Source organism: Silurus meridionalis, chromosome 20, assembly GCF_014805685.1.
Source record: "Silurus meridionalis isolate SWU-2019-XX chromosome 20, ASM1480568v1, whole genome shotgun sequence".
NCBI lineage: Eukaryota > Metazoa > Chordata > Actinopteri > Siluriformes > Siluridae > Silurus > Silurus meridionalis.
Genome location: NC_060903.1, coordinates 7174615 through 7192241, shown reverse-complemented (window position 1 = coordinate 7192241; position 17627 = coordinate 7174615). Strand labels below are relative to the sequence as shown.

The window sequence follows — 17627 nt, the reverse complement described above, 5'->3', positions numbered from 1 at the left end:
TAAATCCCCAAACTCGGAGGTGTAAAACAAATAAAATTAAATGCATTTGTGTGAAATCTAGTACAAACAAGATTTCACTGATCGAGACAAATACAGAGGTATACACTTGTGCTGTTGTGAGCTGTGCTTCATATTATGAAGTGCCTTTTTAACCTAGCGACAAAGACTAGAGTTTATCTAGGGAGAGACACCACAGCAAAACATGTCCTCATGTGTCGAAGCCTAAGGGACAACACATGACTCGGTGTCCTGCGTCATGTTCCAAATGCTTCTAAAGATGTGTGGTGTGCTTTACAGCATACCCAAATGCTGAGCTTGATAGAAAAGCTTAGATTTAGCTGTTTTTTATGTTCTTAGGTCCTCACAAAGATACATGTCTAATTTTGGCTCCACTTTTGGTTAAGGTTAGGTTTAGATGTAGACCTAGCATCAAAAAGGTACAGTCCAAATCACTGTGTGTGTGTTGGTGTGTGTGTGCACGAACTCAGTAGCTCTCTGTACTCCTTGAGCTGGTCAGCTTGTGCGTGTACAGTGGCCTCGGACACCATCAGTCTCTCGCGGAGCTCTCTGCTTTCCTGGCGGCTCAGGGCAAGGTCGCCACGGAGACGCTCTGCATGCTCACGTAGTCCCGCCTCGACATGCTGCCAGAACCCTGCAGAACCACCACTTTCTCCCTCAATCTCCTGCATAACACAATCACACACTCTGATTATAGTCTTGTCTTATCCTTTTTCCAGAGATTTTCTACTCATCCTAATGTCCTAAGTTGTTTAGATACTACTGAATGCTAAACAGTTCTTTATATCACATTACCTGCGCTCTAGATTCGCTCGTATCTTTGTGGGCCAGCAGCACCCCGAGGTCCAGAGAGTGAGGCCTGTTACACCTTCTCTTCCCCACGCCTTCTCTCAATGTCACATTTGGGAGGCCACGCTTGCCTCGAGAGGGCCGCATGTCCTCCTCCTCCTCCTCCTCTACCTCTTCTTCATCATCATATTCGCCTTCTTCTTCCTCTATGAGCATTTGGGTTTGCTGCTGGTCATGGGGGTTCAGCCTGTCTGTTTCACTTTGCTCCCACTTTCTGCACTTCACAGATACTTTACATTCAGTTCCCAGTTCACATCCGGATCCGGAACCCTGCCCCGATCTGGATCCACTTTCATTCAGTTCCAGCTTGTGGTTTTCCAGCTTGTGGTCTGCTGGCGTACACCTGGGTGGCATAAAAATTTAATAATAAAATGTTTCTATTATTTTCCAATCCAGATCTCCCAGTTAAAGCAGAGTACCCATATGTGTTTGCTTCTAGTATGTTCGAATGGTGTATGTATTAATTAATCTACCTGTCTTGAGACACTGAGGTACAGTCAACCTGGCTGATCTGGCTTTTCCCTCCTGCTGTCTCTATTTCTTCTCTCTTCTTCTGCTCCACCTCATTTTGCCATCCTCCGCTCATGGCCTCCTGGGATATCCCCCTGCTCACTGGCCCTCCACACACCTTAACATTCTGACACAAGGAGACAAAACATGGCTCCACTGATTCTTATTGCCTAGACTTGCTCATGTTTACTTACTAGATTAAAGCAAGAGTTGCACAATACTGTAGAGACACACTAGAGAGTGGGGATGGAGACGTGTGTCTGTATGATATTTTTTTTTGTTCAGTTTAGACATTTCCATTCTTTACATTGCTTGTAATTAGACAGGGAAAATTCTCCTGGTCTACATAAGTCACACAGATAACGCCTATACTATTTCATTATTAAGGGATTTTTATTGTAGTTTTTTTCCAAACTGTTTTTATTCACAAACTTTGTTTATCTGCACACATGCAAGTGTGTTTTTAAAAAAAAAGAGAAAAAAAAAAGAAAAACAAGCATCATGTCAATCAATTAAGCCACACCCATAGATCATGGTGACATCATGAAGTCTATGACCTAAGCCATAAGTCCAACACAACACTTCATGGTATGTGAAAAAGGGCATTATTTAAAGAAAATTCAGGCATGACCCAAATAAACCAGTTCAAACACCAGTTTGAATACTTTCACTGGTTGCTTTTTAGACCCTAATTTTCAGGTTAATACATATTATTTAGTGATACTCTGAATTAATAAATAACTACAGTGGGATTAACAAGGATTGGTATTCAGCTATAGGTGTGTGAATGCTTGGACCCTAAGAGCTTGATAACGTTACATTGGCTGAACTGAACAGTGTGAAATCACTAAAACAGATGAAAATACAATATTTGAATCACTTCCTGGTAATACAGTGAAATAATGAGCTATAGGTAAATCCCCACAAACTAGCAAACAAAATTCTTTTTTGCAGACATGAGGGTTTTAAGAACATACATATCATTAACAGCATGGAATGTGTACATTCTCTGAATCATTAAACAAGTACAGCAGAACTAGTAGTCAGTACAAGTCTTTTTAATCATGGTGTGTTTCCATTTACCTCTGTGCTAGCCAAACTCTCAGCAGACAGATTTACATCTTCTTCTATACTGTCAGTGAATTCTTCACTGCTACTGCCTTCATCTTCATCATCATCGAGCTCGTCCTCGTCCTCGTCTGTGCTGAACTCTAAACAGAAGAATACAGTCTGAAGTTGAAAAAAAAAAGTAAATAGTTTTTTTTCCTTCTGAAGGCCTTTGCCTTTAAATACTAGTATTGGTCTTTTTTTCACATTCCCTCTTTTTTTTTTATATGCCTTACTCCTTAAGCCTCAAAACAACGACTCTATTTTAATGTGTTTTCCAAACGTTTCTCTCCTTCACTCCCTGTCATGAGGCTCAAATGGAAAACTCTCTCAGGAAGCTCTAAGCCAACTATCCTGAAGTCCAGCCTATGTCTTCCTCTCTTTCTCTCCCCTTTTTCCTCCCTCCCTTTCCTCTCTCTCACACACAAACAAGGCAAACAAATGGACACAAGCTGGTCAGTATATATTCCATTCCAAAAAAAAAGAAAAAAAAAAGAAAAAAAAAAAGAAAGGTTGTTCAGGGTAAATGTTTCTAGATCCATGATCTATGAGAAGCACACACACTTTGAGAGTATGAAAGTACAGAACAAGTTATGTAAGCCGAGACTCCATGTTAGGTTATGAGTGAGTCATTATAAACCACTCCATTCTACAGACCTCTAATGGGTTTTGGCTGCAATGCTATTTACTTACAGGCAGAGAAAAAGCCTGAGTGACATTTTCACACTGACCTGTGGTCAGTTCTCTTAGTTCTGTGACACCAATAAAATCTGAGGTTTTTGTGTAAGAGAGATTAGTGATGTAATTAGGCTTATTTGATGTGAAAACAGATTAAAATTCATTTGGTCCAGAGCTGAAGGGTACATTTGGGTCTGGGATTAAACCTGCTTTTGTCCAGTATGTATGTGATTTCTTAAAGCTGTTTATTTCAAAGCAAAACACTAATATTCTTTGACTACGAGAGATGTTTAATCATTGTCATGCTGTTATAAAACAGTAGACCTCAACAATAAACGGAATTAATTTGTACTGCTATCCAGGTTTGTATTATTTATAAAGTCGTAATTTGTCCATGATTCATGACATAAAATGTAGCCAATATAAATGGAGAAAAGGAGTAAATATTTTTAAGAAAAACTCTTACAAGGGTTTAGACTGTGACAATTTATAGTAAGGCCATTATGTGTGTGTGTTTAGACTGTATTTTATGATTATGTCACTGTGGAAGCATTTAAGAAAATACAGGATTTAAATTAAAAAAAAAAAAAAAAAATTGTTCATGTGCTGACGGCAAACTAAATGTTTCGTGATTACCCTTAAAAAAAAAAAAAAAAAAAAAAAAAAGATTAAAACATTAGCATGCATGGTTAGAATGCATGTGTCCATGGACGCTAGGGGACAATATTTAATTGACTGCCAAATAAAAGTCTAAAATGAATGTAGTTCTTATATACTTACCTCAGGTGGAACATTTAATGCTCAATAGTTTTTGTACTTTATAACAAATTATACCACAGCACTGTAAATTCTGATTAACATATTATTGTCTGTATAGTAAGTTCATTCACGGGCCTTTGAACAGCAGAGTCTTGATTCATAATTAATGTCTCATTGCTGATATGGTGATTTTTTCTGTGAGCAGACATTCATTTGGGATTTTTGGAATGAGTCTCCAATGTGAGTGCTTTGTAACAGTCAGGGAGGGACATGGACATGTACAGGACAATCTTTGGGGTGGAGTGTAAAAGAACCGCATGTATTTTTGTCTTAACTTCGAGACAAAGGAAAAGCACGCGAGGCTGGTTTTCTCAAACATTAATTGCAACTGTGAACAGATTAAAAATGATGTCATTCTTCAATAGATGAAAATGAGATGCTTTTGGCAAATTGCTGTGTTATAAGAAGAATAAAACAGCTCAGGGAGTGAAGTTATCAGCACACCCTGTCATGCTTTTATTCCTTACATGTCAACTATATGATCTTACTAATGATTATAGTTGTCAAAAAATAAATAAAAAATACAAAAAAACAGTTCTGACCATATAAGCTGGTTTAGGTTTATTTTCTTTACTGTGTTTTACATAAACATGACCTGCTTTTGTTTTTATTCTGTTGATAAACCTACAAGTCAAAATCTCATTTGGCACCATGTTTCAACAGCAAGGGTGACAAAGACTGTTTTAATTATGGGATACCATGCAGGATGCCACGACTACCAGCTAATCAGTGCTGCGTACCAAATACCAGTTACTGCATTTTACATTTGCATATATTAGCAAAAAATTAGCAAATTGGACAATTAAGCAAAATGCATACTAGAACTCCTGACCCAAATTCAGATTTTAGCACATCAAGCTTAAGGCTTTGACTGGAATATATTAGGCATATCTGTGTTTGTGCGTGGAAATGACTAAAAACTAAAAACTAAAATAAAATTCCAAAATGAAATGAGCAGACTACACAGATAGCAGCAGTTTACAAGTAAATATAAACACAAGAATCACAATACACAGCAATGGTAGAACGGACAAAAGCACCCAAAAAGCAAAAAATGCAAACACTTATAGCGAAACGAATAAAACATACACACGTTAAAAATGAATGGAAAGTCACATTTGTTTGCCTTGCCATTTTGTGTGTCCACAATAACCACACTGTTAGTACACTTTGCTGTTAGTTGAAGTGCTTTTCTTGGTTCAGACCCACACTTTATTATACGGTGCTAAGAACGGCGCCCTCTGTTGGCCCGGTGGCCTTTTGTAACTTGCAGCCCAAACTCTGCTGTAGCCCACCTCCATAGTCAGCGTGGGCCTTAACTGCTCTGTCCAGTGCCAGAGCTGTGTCTCGGGTCCTGCTCAGGACCTCTTCCAGCTGTCCGCGCAGTGCCTGAACTGTGTCAAGCTCCATGTGCAGCGCCTGAGTCTTCTCCACACTGCTCGAGCAATGAAACAAGACCATTCAAATAATCCAATAGTGAATTATAATGCATGCTAAATCCTTTTAAAACTATAAATTTGTCTCTAAGTAGTAGAGCACCAAAGTATTCACTTCACATTTCTTAAAGGATTTCCTTTTGCTGATTTTCTTTATGAATATAAATGGATATCCTATTGCTTATATATATTTAGGCTTAATAACACGTAGGATTAAATAATGTGTGATTATTATGCATTAATGTAATGCACAATCCAAAAGCTTCTATTTCATGACTGAATAGGAGTTTTGTTATTATCTAACATTAAAAATACAATAATGTAATAATGTTAGTTGATCGTCTCATTAGGCCCGGGCCCTGACCTGTCTGCTGTGGACTTCATATGGTTCAGGTTTTGGTAAAGCTTCTTCTCAGCTCTCAGGGCCTGGTTTAGCTGCTGGTACTCTGACACCAACTGCTCCAGAGCACTCTGTGGAAACAGTCACACCAAATTACGCACTGAACGACATATTTTTTTCATTGTAATTAATAAAAAGCATGCCATAACCCTTTAAATGTGGATTGTTTTCTATCGCAAGTATGAAAGACAATCATTAGAAAATAAAATTATTCCTGTTGCTAACCTGGGGATCTGTGTTAATGCGATTTTCAGGCTTTTTGGTCAAAGCAGATCTTAACTCCATAAGCTCTCGCTGTGAACATGAAGAAGAAGGTGATCAAACAAAGAGCCAAAATAACGAGCGATTTTAATTGAGAGGGTGTGTGTGTGAATGTGTGTGTGTGTACCTCTGCCTCTCTGTGTTTCCTCAGGGCGATCTGAAGCTCCTCTTTGACAGCCTGCATCTCCAGCTCCGAGCTGCTATCCCTTGATCCTGCACAAAACAAACACTACTCAATTTTTTTCCTAATAACAACAGAACCGGAAACACAAACGTCTTATTAGTGAACATACTTAGTGTAGATGATCTGGCGGTTGCTTGTGCCTCTTCCTGACTCTGCATCAGATCCTACACAGCAAGTTCACCACATTTACTATTACATTCTCATTAACTCTGAGGTTAGAATGTGCCTAAATATACACATCTATTACCTGTATAAGGCTTTCTTTCTCTCTCAGTATACTCTGAAATCTCTCCATCTCAATAGCGTGTGAAGCCCATCTTTCTCTTTCCCTCTCCCTGTCCCGTCTCACATCACTCAGCTCCTGTTCCCGTGATGAGAGCTGCCTGCGCATCTCCTGCAGATGCCTTGTCCGCTCGGTTATCACCTTTCTCAACCTCTCGCCGTTCTCCTAAAGGGTCAGCCATACATCAGAATAAGGTCAAAACAAAACCGGACAATGGTTAAGAGGTGCCTGCATGGGTGTGTCTATAATCCAATTCCAGTTCAAAACATTTCAATACCGCCAATGCAAGTCTCAGTAAAAGCACCACTACTCTTTAAAAGTAGGATGGTTTAATTTTTTTTTTTTTATCCAGAAAAAAATAATAATCTCAGAAGATGGGATTCAAACCCATGTCGATTTGTCTACTAATTGTCTTTACCTTGATGTACTGGTCTCTGGAGCTGATTGTATTGAGGAGGTCCTGAATTAGTGTGTGGTGCTCCTGAGTCTGTCTGCTGCGCTCAGACAGCATCTCCTGGAAGAGGCGCTCTTTCAGGGCCAGACGTGACTTCAGCTCCTCCACTACCTCATTAGGACTTGGGGAGAACTTAGCCAGCAGCGCTGCCGTCAGGTCCTTTGATACAAACGTGCACACAAACTTGAACACCAAAGTAGTATAACCAAAGTATAATAACATATAATTCGGTGATCAAGTTATAATCTGTAAATGACCAAATACAACTTAACAGTTACAGGTTTTGCCCCTATACGCACAGTTGTTTCTTACAAAAGGCTCAGTTACTGGTTGGATCAGTGAAGAAAACTCAGGAAGAGAAACAGGTCTATCAGGTCTAACTGAAACAGGTCTTAAACTCACCATGATAAATTAGTACAACCGTTTACATGCCAGACAAGTGTACACAATGCTCTTGTTTTGATGTTTACCTCGGTCTCTTTGCTGCGTGTGTGTAGCGTAGTGTGCAGCTGTGCGATGATGTTGTCTCTATCACGCAGCGCGGCTGCGTGCTTCTCGTCGCACTGTTGTTTGAGCCACTGCAGCTTCCGACACGTTTCCTGAGTCTGCTCCAACTCCAGCTCTTTACTGCGCATCAGTCCATCCAGACTCTGCTCTTACACAAATATATACACATTAATACCTACAGAAAATGATTTTAGCTCTGTAAGATGTCCGATTGACAAACAAAGAAAACATCACACCGTGATTGTCTCCTCATTGTTGGTCAAAATACAGCGCAGTCTCTCGAGGTCTCTCTCTTTCTCCCGAAGCGCTAACTGCAGCTTGCGCACCTCTGTCTCCTTCTCCTCCAAGCAGCGGAACTTCTCATCTATAGAGCGCTAAGAAGGCGCACGATGCACAATTGATGTATACTTGTATACTCATTGTACAATGGTACTGAGTGAATGGAAAATATGATGATCAGCTGGATTATTATAATGCAGTGTGAATGCAGTACCTCAAAAGCTTTGTCCCGGTCACGAATACGACACTTTAGTTTGTCCAGCAGGGCGTCTCTGGGTCGGCCAGTCTCAGCAGGCTGGTCCAGCAGCTCTGAATACTCCTGTAACACACACATACACGAAAACACTGCGAAATGTCTTAAACAAGAAGACGTTTAAAGTCAAGGCTTTGGGGAAAAATCATAAAATGTAAAAAAAATGTTGCTGCTGTGGTTTTGCTGCATTCTAGGAAATGTTATGTGACAGGTGTTTATTAACTCTTGATTTTATGTGTTAATTATATGTGTACTTCAGTGCCTTTTTACAGCTACCTAATAACATTTGTGTAAGTAAAAAGATATAAAACCATGGGCTTGAAGCATGATTCAATTTAAGTTGACTATCTGCAAACCTGCACAATTCTCTCTTTCTCCCTTAGCGAAAACTGCAGCTCTGAGATGGTTTTGTTTTGGGCTAAAACCTCGGCGTGTTTATCGGCCTCGCTCTCCTTAAGCTGAGACTCCTTTACCTGTAGCTCGGAACGCAGCTGCTGCACTGTGCTGCGCAAATCCTGCAATACACGAAAAAACCCACAATGACCATACTGTACTGAAGCGTAGTTTCTATATATGACAGTCTTCACAGTATTCGCTTCGCTGTTAGATGATGTACGACTCAACGTCTTTAGCTGCCCTCCCCACAATTCCCTTCTGTCTTTCGATCTTTTATCGGCTGTTTCTACCTGGTTATACTTTTCGGTGGTCTCTCTGTGCTGCAGCGCCGCCTCCAGGTCACTGTGCAGGCGGTCACGAGCGTGTGCCAGGTCTTCTGCCACCCTCTGGCTTTGTCTCTGTGCTCGCTGACTGGCCTCCAGCTCCAGCTGGCAGCCGAAGAGAGAGCTTTGCAGTGCCACCACTTCACTTTTCAGGTCAACCCCTTCGACAATCTGGCGACAGAAAAAAAGGAGGGAAAAAAATGACATATTTCTGCATAGGATGAAATGGTAGAAAAAGAATCAGAAATGCATTTACCTGTGAATGTTGAAGTTGAGTGAGATGGGCCATTTCTCTAAGCTTACACAGGGTGGAATTCTGTCCTTCTATAACTTGATATAACTCCTGTGACTGCGCACACACACACACACACACACACACACACACACACACACACACACACACAGAGAATATGAGCTTTCCATCCTGCTTTGCATTTTACCTGTGATCATATTTATTCCAACAAGACAGGTTTGACTTGTACATTTTTAGGAAACATTCTTTCAGAATTATTGGCACCCTTAAAGAAACTGGACAAAAATCTGCTATAAAAGCACTTTGCATTTTGGAACATGGTTGTAGGGATTTGTGCTCATTCAGATCTAAGTGTATAAGTGAGATTTTAAGTCATGGAGGTCTGGTTAGCACTCCACGATTAAAATTAATACAAAAAAAAAGATTTGAGATCCTGGTTTGAGATCAGGGCTCTCACCAACTTTAGCAAACCATGTTGCTTTGCGCACATTGCCATGCTGGAACAGATGTGGGGCCCTTTTGTGCTCTTAAAGCAAATTCTTAAAGCTACAGTATACAAAGACAATTGCAGCAGGGTTAGTTTGTTTACAATTTGATTTTTGTTAGTTTCATAGTTTCATTTTCATTCTAAATGCATACTTCTTCTAACATGCATCAACTAAACCCTCTGTACCTCTGTCTCCTTAGTGTTAAGATTTTCAGTGAGGCTCTGGATGGTCCTCTCCTGATTCTGAGCTGCATGCCTGATTGAATGCAGCTCAGTCTCCATTTCGCTCAGCTTTTCCTGTAGATTCTGAAAAACAAAATCCAAAATAAAAACTTAATTAATGTAAATTCATAACTGAAAAATCCATCATTCTAAAATTATAGTATACTGCATGAGAGAAAGCTATGAATTCTCCATCATGCGCTGAGCTATTTATATAAAAAAATTATAAACCAAGTGGATGAGTGCATGTGAAATCAAGAGAACAGTACAGGTCTAAATGCTTGATTCATACACTCAGGAAAGATGGTGGCTATTTTATGATGTGGCACTACAACACAACTGTGGAAAACTAGTTTGTTTGAAAAGATCTTTGAATACCTTGTTGCTGGTTTCACTCTCCTGTATCTTATTTTGAAGTGTCTGAACCTGTAGCTGAGCCTTCTGCAGTTCATTCACACACTGGCCCGCTGCAGATTCATACTGGTTCAGCTGAGACTGCTGCTCTTCAATCAGACACTACAACAAAGAGAAATAAGCAGACGTTACACCACACACTCCTGCATCCTTTTTACTGAGACAGCTGTTCTGAGAGACAAACCCACATAAAAATACACACAAGTACAAAGTATTGCCCTTCTGTATAATAGCATGGTTTAACCTCAGTTCTAGTGTATAAAGTCCTCCATTTAAATCCTATAAGCCTTATAGTGCATTGAACACAGTCATGGCCCTCCATAGTACAGTAACAATCATGAGATCAGACATCTGTGACTGTGTGTTTTGCCTCCAGCAGTCTGTAAGACAACTAGGTCAGTGGCATTGCCATTTCCACCATATTAACCTACTTTCATTTGAATAGGAAGGATAACGACCACCTCAGCAGACACCAACAGGGGATGAGAGCTAGATTTATTTGTCACTAATTTATTCATAGAGCAAATCTACGGATCAGAGTTGCCACTTCCTGCTTTCGTCCCTACTTCCTCGCTTCACTATCATGCTTGTCAACCATAACGATGTTATTATAATACTATTAACACTAGATGTTTTGCTTTCAATGAATTCAGAGAGCTTTAAATTAAAACGAAACAATGAGACAAGTCCCCCATTTCAGGACATTATTTATCCGATATACAGTAGACTATTGATGTGTTAAGAGATGGGATATCAATTTCCAGCAATTTGTAATCTTTAGACCTGCAAAAATCTACCGTACATTCACACTAACATACAACAATTCACTTGCATTGCTCCTCTTCAAGGAAAGGTCTTAGTAAAAGCCACTGTAATGACTGAAATAAAGGAACAATTTTCTTTCTACTTTTCCTCCTTTATGTATAGAATAAACAGCAGCTCTAATCTGTTCTTAATGGTTCGGTACATTTACACGACTAGTGGTGTGATTGATGCTGTATTGACCCACACATCCTCAGTGTGACTACAAGCTGCACAATAAATCTTCCCTATACTCAACTACCTTCGGAAGTGATGAACAGGCATCCAGAGGTGGGGATAAACAACCTGAGCCTATTCTAACCCAAACCTATTCAATGGCAAAACTATATAAATATATATATATGATAACCTGTAAGCCTGATCTATTTAAAGGTATAACGAAAAATTATTCTATATAGTATCAATATTATTAATAATAGATGCACATATGATGCCCACAAACAAGAATTTCAATACGCATTCCAGTTCAAAAAAAGCAAACCAGTTCAACCTGAAACTTTACTCGTACCGGAATTGTAAGGGTAGTGCATGCTTTTTTTTTTGGATAAAGTTAAAATGCGATTGAAGTGGTTTTAACTAACCATATACTTGGAGTATTTACAATCAAAAAGAACCCCTAGACTTCCATTATGTGTGAAATTCAGGTTAATGTGGAACTAGGCAGAAATTCTTGTGTACTGTAGTTTCACAGCCTCATTTTGGTTTAAAAAATTTGGAATAATCCTTTTACTGGTTTAAACTCCAAACCATGTTCTACATGATCTTGTTACTCAAGCCACTGGCTGGTAAGTTAGACATCAAGAGATAGATTGGACACCTTCTACCAGATCATCACTTCACCTTCTTTTCTACCTTCCGCAAGCAGAAAGGCAAGTAATCCACATTTATATCATCCCACATCTCTGCCAGCTCAACCAACTCCAACGCCAGGCTCAGACGAATTCTTGGAGGCATCTCTAGCGCTGAAACTGCCTGATCAGTGGGGGTCCCCAGGGCTTGATCTGGGTTGCCTAGCTTAACGCCAGTATCCACACAGCCAGGTTTGATTAAAACAGGCAGCCTACTTCCATGGGGGACTTGAATAGGTTTGTATATGCAGTTTTGTACCAAGCACAGTGCTAGTTGCAGCTTTCTAGTTGCACTTGCGTGGCCTATATTGGGTTCCAAGGGCTGTTCGGAGACAGAGTCCCAGTTCTGCTCTTCCCTAATATTTCTTTCGACCTCCCCTACATGGGGTGCTGCACCCAAGGCGGAGGTCAGGGACTCTGCCGAGTCGCTGGAGCTTCGTCTCCCTTCTAAAGTCTTGTCGCTATCAGGTGAGGCTCCTGCTGTTTGGTGACTCTCTGGTACAAGAGTATTTGATGCTGTTGTTGTCATGGTAGTCTCAGAGTAGCGTGTGGAAGGACCACAAGAAGTACTACGTGCCAACTTTCTGGGAATCTTGCACACAGCTTCATAGTCCGAGTCAGCTACTCGGAGAGCACTGCAGCCTCGGCATCTTCTTGCCCGGTGCCAGAACGAAGACATGTCCGACCCATGGCACTGTGGGTGATGGCTACACTCCAGCGTTTGCTCCTCTTCCTCCGCCCAGGACTCGTAAACTGAATACATCAAATCCTCTTCGACCAGAGCGCAGTATTTGGCATCATGAAGACTCGACATATCCACCATGCAATCTTTCTCCCTAGGTGTCGGGTCGTTGTTGTTGTTCTTGTGATACATCCCGCTGATGCACTGCCGTAGCCGGTCCTTCTCCACCAGGAGCTTGTGCAGCCGCTCGATGGAGAGCGCCTCCACACGAGCAACCACCGTGTCAAAGCGATACATACGCTCAAGCATAAAGGCACACTTGCTGCACACAAACTCTCCACGACCGTCTCGGCGGAGCTCGTGACCCAGAGCGTGCGACAGCAGCACCTGAAGTCGAGCTGCCGGATGGAAGATCCAGCGGCGCTGATTTCCGCACAGCTCACGGGCGCAAACCCGGCACACCTCCTTCATCCTGGATTGTTGGAATTAAAGTCTTTTCCAGTAAAGACCTTGAAGTCAGAACTTCAAGTGTTCTTCAAAAATCTATTTGGGTGCCAAAAAGATCACCAATGATAGAAATGTATTTAAGAACTAAGTGAAAGATATCAGATATATCTGTAGAGCTGTCAGTCTTTAAACCTGATGATCATTTGATCTGTAGAAATATGGATTAAAAATGGAGGGAAAAAAATATGTACTTGAATTGAACGTCTTGTTGAATATTGAAAGTTGTTTCCTACTTTATGTGGACTAAAGATGACAGAGAAAAGGTGACAGGAGACTTCATCTTATAATGAATCCATCCTTTTTGAACCAGGCCACGCTGCAGTCTTTTATATCCGGAAGATGAAGGTCGATTTGCCGGCATGTTACTGTAAAGAACGACATGTTTCTCGGTTTCTGGAAAGCATAAATACATTGTTTACGCTTCTGTCCTAGTTAAATCCCAAATGTCGTTTAAACCGGTCTTTTTTTCAGAGCCATTTTCTAGCCGAGTTTCTTTCCCTTCGCAACGCCGAGGATGGTTCTTCATATTCATATCGCTGCTTCACCGCCACCTCCTCCGTCACTGCGCTCAGATATATAACACAGGTACCCACGCTTCAGCCCGTCATTCTCTCTCTCTCATTGACCATTTTCTGTCCTCTCCTCCATTTTATTTTCCTCCAAAACGCGCAAGCCGACGTGATGGTTTAAAGGCAGCCGACTCGGTACAGATACCGCAGCTCTCTCAACACACAGCCGCACGGAGCAGTGATGTAGCAGCGCTGCTGTAGTTGTCGAGGACTAGAGAACGTACCATTTCTCAAAACACAGGTTGTGCCATTTGTCGCAACGCGCGCTATAGATAAAATATGTATTTCATATTTGAAATTAATCGCACTATAATCTACGTTCAAATAAATTAAAAGTCGGTATAATCTTCAACACATGTTTAAGTAATGTATGAGCAAGTATGGCGTTCAAATTTAAGGGGTGTCTCTACCTCTGCAGTGTGGCTTTGGACTTTCCCACTCAGGCTTTACTAAGCCGTAATGTGTTCATCGAGCAGGTGAAATATCGCTCGCGCGCATCATGCAATGCATGCCATTCCTATACTGCGAGTGGTTAAAAACAAAAAATTGATTGTAAATCAAAACAAGGGTGTGAAGAAAAACGTGGGAAAAACGTGTATATCATTCAAATTCAATTAAAAAAAAATCATAATTTGCTCACAATTTTTATAATGTCTATTTTATAAAGAATTCTCAGATCAAAATTTTGGGTAAATGCTTTCCTTCATTAACCCAAAATAACATTTAACTGAATGATAATGGTGCAAGGTGCATTCAGGTGTTTCGTCTCATCTCTACATGAAGAGTAGTGATGCAGCAGTGCTTTAGGCCATGCATCTACCCTGTCCTCTTACCTGCTTAAAAGATAAAGGTGCTTTTTACTCATCACTTGTACATTACAGCACAATGAAATTCTTGCGAGCGATGCAAGGAAGAGCGCAGGGTCAGCCATGTACAGTGCCCCTGGAGCACAGAGGGTTAAGGGCCTTGTTCAAGGGCCCAAAAGCGGCCGCTTGGTGATAATGGGTCTTCTGTTCAGTAACCTAACCACTGAGCTACCACTTTCCCTGAGCTCAAATAGATCAGCTTTAAAAAGCTTCCAACTTTCGTGTGAATACCACCATAAACCCTGTTGTGTTCTTCGTCTTATCAATAACTATCAAAGTTGTCACCTGAACTAGATACTTTTCCAGATTTGATCTGGGTTGCTTAGCTTAAACCCAGTATCCATGCTAATATATGCTAATTGTGCAAATGGCATTTAGACCTTTCTCTTCATTTCTACCTGAGGAATAGTGATGTAGCAGTACTTTAATCCTTGCATCCGTACAGTCCCTTCACCTCCTCTGTGTGCTGAAACAGATCAGCATTGAAAAGCTTCCAACATTTAAGCGAATACCACCACCAACTCTGTTGTGCTCTTAACACCCAAGTGCCACCTGAGTAGACATACCTGCCCTTATAAGAATATTATCTCAAGCTAAATTATGTATTAGATACATGCTATTTATATAACAAAGAGATGAGATGCAGTTTGGCAGTGCTCAGTCAGATGCTTCGCAATGAGGTCAGTCAGCCTCTGGGTCTCACTTGAACTGATTTCTGTTAAAAATACAATGCTGGGTCTGTAACCCTACTACTGCATTCTGTGCTGTTTTAGATTATGCAAACAATCCTGCTTAAAAATAGAGCAAAACAACTTCACATACACACACAATGCCATGTATTGTCCAACAATTTGATACAACTATTTTAAAGCCATGGTGAAGGTCATATGGTGTGACATGAACAAGGTTTTGAAAAGAAAGTGATGTTCACAGTGTATCAGCTAAACACACACGTGCACCCAGCTACACACACACACACACACACACACACACACACACACACACACACACACACACACACACACACATATCCCCACATGCTCTGTCTGAATCTTATCTCCCTCATGGTGGTAGCCACAGGAGAGTCATCAATCTCCAGAAAGGTCATGTGTTAACTGAGAATAATGACCAGCATGTGGGCTAAACAGCAACAAGTATGTTCTCTGAATTAGCTCCAGGGCAGTTCCATCCAAAACAGTAATGGTGTGCTATTAGCATTTGAATGATTCAGTATGCCATTTTTAGCATATTATAGGCACCTAAGAATTTAGCAACACATTCACAGTTTCACTTCCTGACAATAACCAACATCTGTAGCTCAGTCATCTTGTCTTTGCATGTTTTTCTGTAACATGGTTTACATGACTTGTGATAATTGAATGGCGGGCTCTTATCTAAGACAATTTGTATTTACAGTAATACAAACTAAACTCTGTAAAATATTAAATATGAATGCTTATCTATTTTGCTTTGTATCTCGAAAGATGAAATAGAGGACCTGTAGTAAGTAAGTAGATGAATGAATGGAAGTAGTAATAAATAAAACAGAAAGCTACAGAGGAAAATCTTTAGACATTTGAACCAGAATGTGACTGCATTCTATTTGTCTTAAACGTCTTCTGTGTTAGAATCGTTTGCAATACAAACAGATATTCATAATTATGAATCTCTGTACTGAGAACAGTATGAAGATACCATTTTCAACACTGATATACAGAGAAACAAAAACATGGTTAATGATCTAGCAGATTAAATTAGGACATTGGTTTAATCAGCAACACATAGATATAAACAAATGCACACATTCATTTAGAAGGCAATCACATTATATTTCTTCGGTAATGCTGTGTGGTATTATATTCCAAAGTAGTAAACACCAATCCTATATACATGATGTACAAAAACATATTTCTGTGCACTTCTCAGCACTTTGCACTTTGTAACAGAATTAGGTTTCATCCACCATTTTGACCATCTTTGTCATGGAAGTTTTTACACAAAAGTCCTATTGTAGTGTATTGAGCGAGAAATCATTAGCTAGTTTTGTGAATCTGGAGTTGACTTGATTTACATGATGCAAAACTGGAAAGTTGAAAAGACCCAAAATTGGAAAGATTTCAAAAAGGACACATTCACATAATGCATACAGTACACTACATAAACTACAACAACTGGTTGAATGTGTTATCACCTAGCGCTTCTTGCTCAACTCAAGTGTCATACATATCTATAAGGCTTACTGTGTTACAATTTTGAATGAGTACATGTGAAGATGAATGTCTGCGAGAGCCACAGTGAGTGAATGTGAACGAGTGAGGCAGCTGTGTTCAATTCAGCCAGCAATCTGAGCCGAGTAATTCCTGCCATCTCCAGCATTTGCATATTCCCCTGTGCTGATTTACAAGTCAAACAGTGCCTGGAGGCAACGTGTACTCATGCCTTCTCAGAAACACATCAAACACATACTGTACACTAGTCAGTTTAGTTCCCGTCTTTGGAAGCCAAGTGGCAGCTGAACGGTCCTGGGTCACCTCCCAATAGGATCACATCTCAAGTGTTAATTGTACATAGTACATTGCCATAGACACACATCTTTTCCTTTTTAGCTTTGTAACACAAGAAATGAACTCTTAAACTGTCTGAAAAAGTCTTTCAGGAAATAGTATGTAATAAAGCATATTTCTCAAAACACATTATAGCACAGATTTGGGGTCCCAAAACTTCTTTCTGTGAGGGCCAGATTTTTCCTTTCTTTAATAGGGGGCCGGGTCGGTCTGTAACAGGATATTACATGGCCTGGAGTGACTACCAGTATTACTGTGGACATTTTATTATGATTTTAAATGTATTTATTATGCATCCTAATGCTAGATTAGAATATTATTTTAAAATTAAAAATAAAAACAGTACTAAAACATAAAAATGTGCTAAAGGCATATATATATATATATATATATATATATATATATATATATATATATATATATATATATATATAAAATCACTAATTTAATTATAATAATATCAAATATTAAAATTATATAATTGCTAAATAAAAAAATACTGAATATAATATAGCGCTCTTCATGCAGCTTGCAGTCTCACATATAAAAACAAAGAGGCCGCTCTCGTAATGACAGTGGACTGGAAGCCGGAAAAACTACCAGTATGGATTTTTGCACATAGTCTACAGTCCCAGC

At 39.9% G+C, this 17627-nt stretch overlaps 1 protein-coding gene across 6 annotated transcripts in view; it reads right to left on the bottom strand.

The window, feature by feature from the left end:
• Nucleotides 1–17627, bottom strand: part of LOC124402791 (myomegalin-like) — a 61788-nt gene that overhangs the window by 17698 nt on the left and 26463 nt on the right. For 4 of the 6 annotated variants that reach the window (XM_046876035.1, XM_046876039.1, XM_046876038.1 and 1 more), the window contains exons 1-20: nucleotides 11796–13748; nucleotides 10098–10235; nucleotides 9684–9803; nucleotides 9014–9106; nucleotides 8725–8928; nucleotides 8395–8553; nucleotides 8000–8104; nucleotides 7743–7880; nucleotides 7470–7649; nucleotides 6964–7158; nucleotides 6510–6710; nucleotides 6372–6426; nucleotides 6206–6291; nucleotides 6043–6111; nucleotides 5782–5888; nucleotides 5277–5416; nucleotides 2461–2588; nucleotides 1341–1504; nucleotides 814–1210; nucleotides 485–683 (exon numbers count right to left, since the gene is read on the bottom strand). In XM_046876035.1, coding sequence (XP_046731991.1) covers nucleotides 485–683; nucleotides 814–1210; nucleotides 1341–1504; nucleotides 2461–2588; nucleotides 5277–5416; nucleotides 5782–5888; nucleotides 6043–6111; nucleotides 6206–6291; nucleotides 6372–6426; nucleotides 6510–6710; nucleotides 6964–7158; nucleotides 7470–7649; nucleotides 7743–7880; nucleotides 8000–8104; nucleotides 8395–8553; nucleotides 8725–8928; nucleotides 9014–9106; nucleotides 9684–9803; nucleotides 10098–10235; nucleotides 11796–12956 — 4039 coding nt within the window. In that variant the 5' untranslated portion in view covers nucleotides 12957–13748. Of the gene's footprint in view, nucleotides 1–484; nucleotides 684–813; nucleotides 1211–1340; nucleotides 1505–2460; nucleotides 2589–5276; nucleotides 5417–5781; nucleotides 5889–6042; nucleotides 6112–6205; nucleotides 6292–6371; nucleotides 6427–6509; nucleotides 6711–6963; nucleotides 7159–7469; nucleotides 7650–7742; nucleotides 7881–7999; nucleotides 8105–8394; nucleotides 8554–8724; nucleotides 8929–9013; nucleotides 9107–9683; nucleotides 9804–10097; nucleotides 10236–11795; nucleotides 13749–17627 lie in introns of those variants that run through there. The other 2 variants (XM_046876037.1, XM_046876040.1) reach the window with 2 other exon arrangements.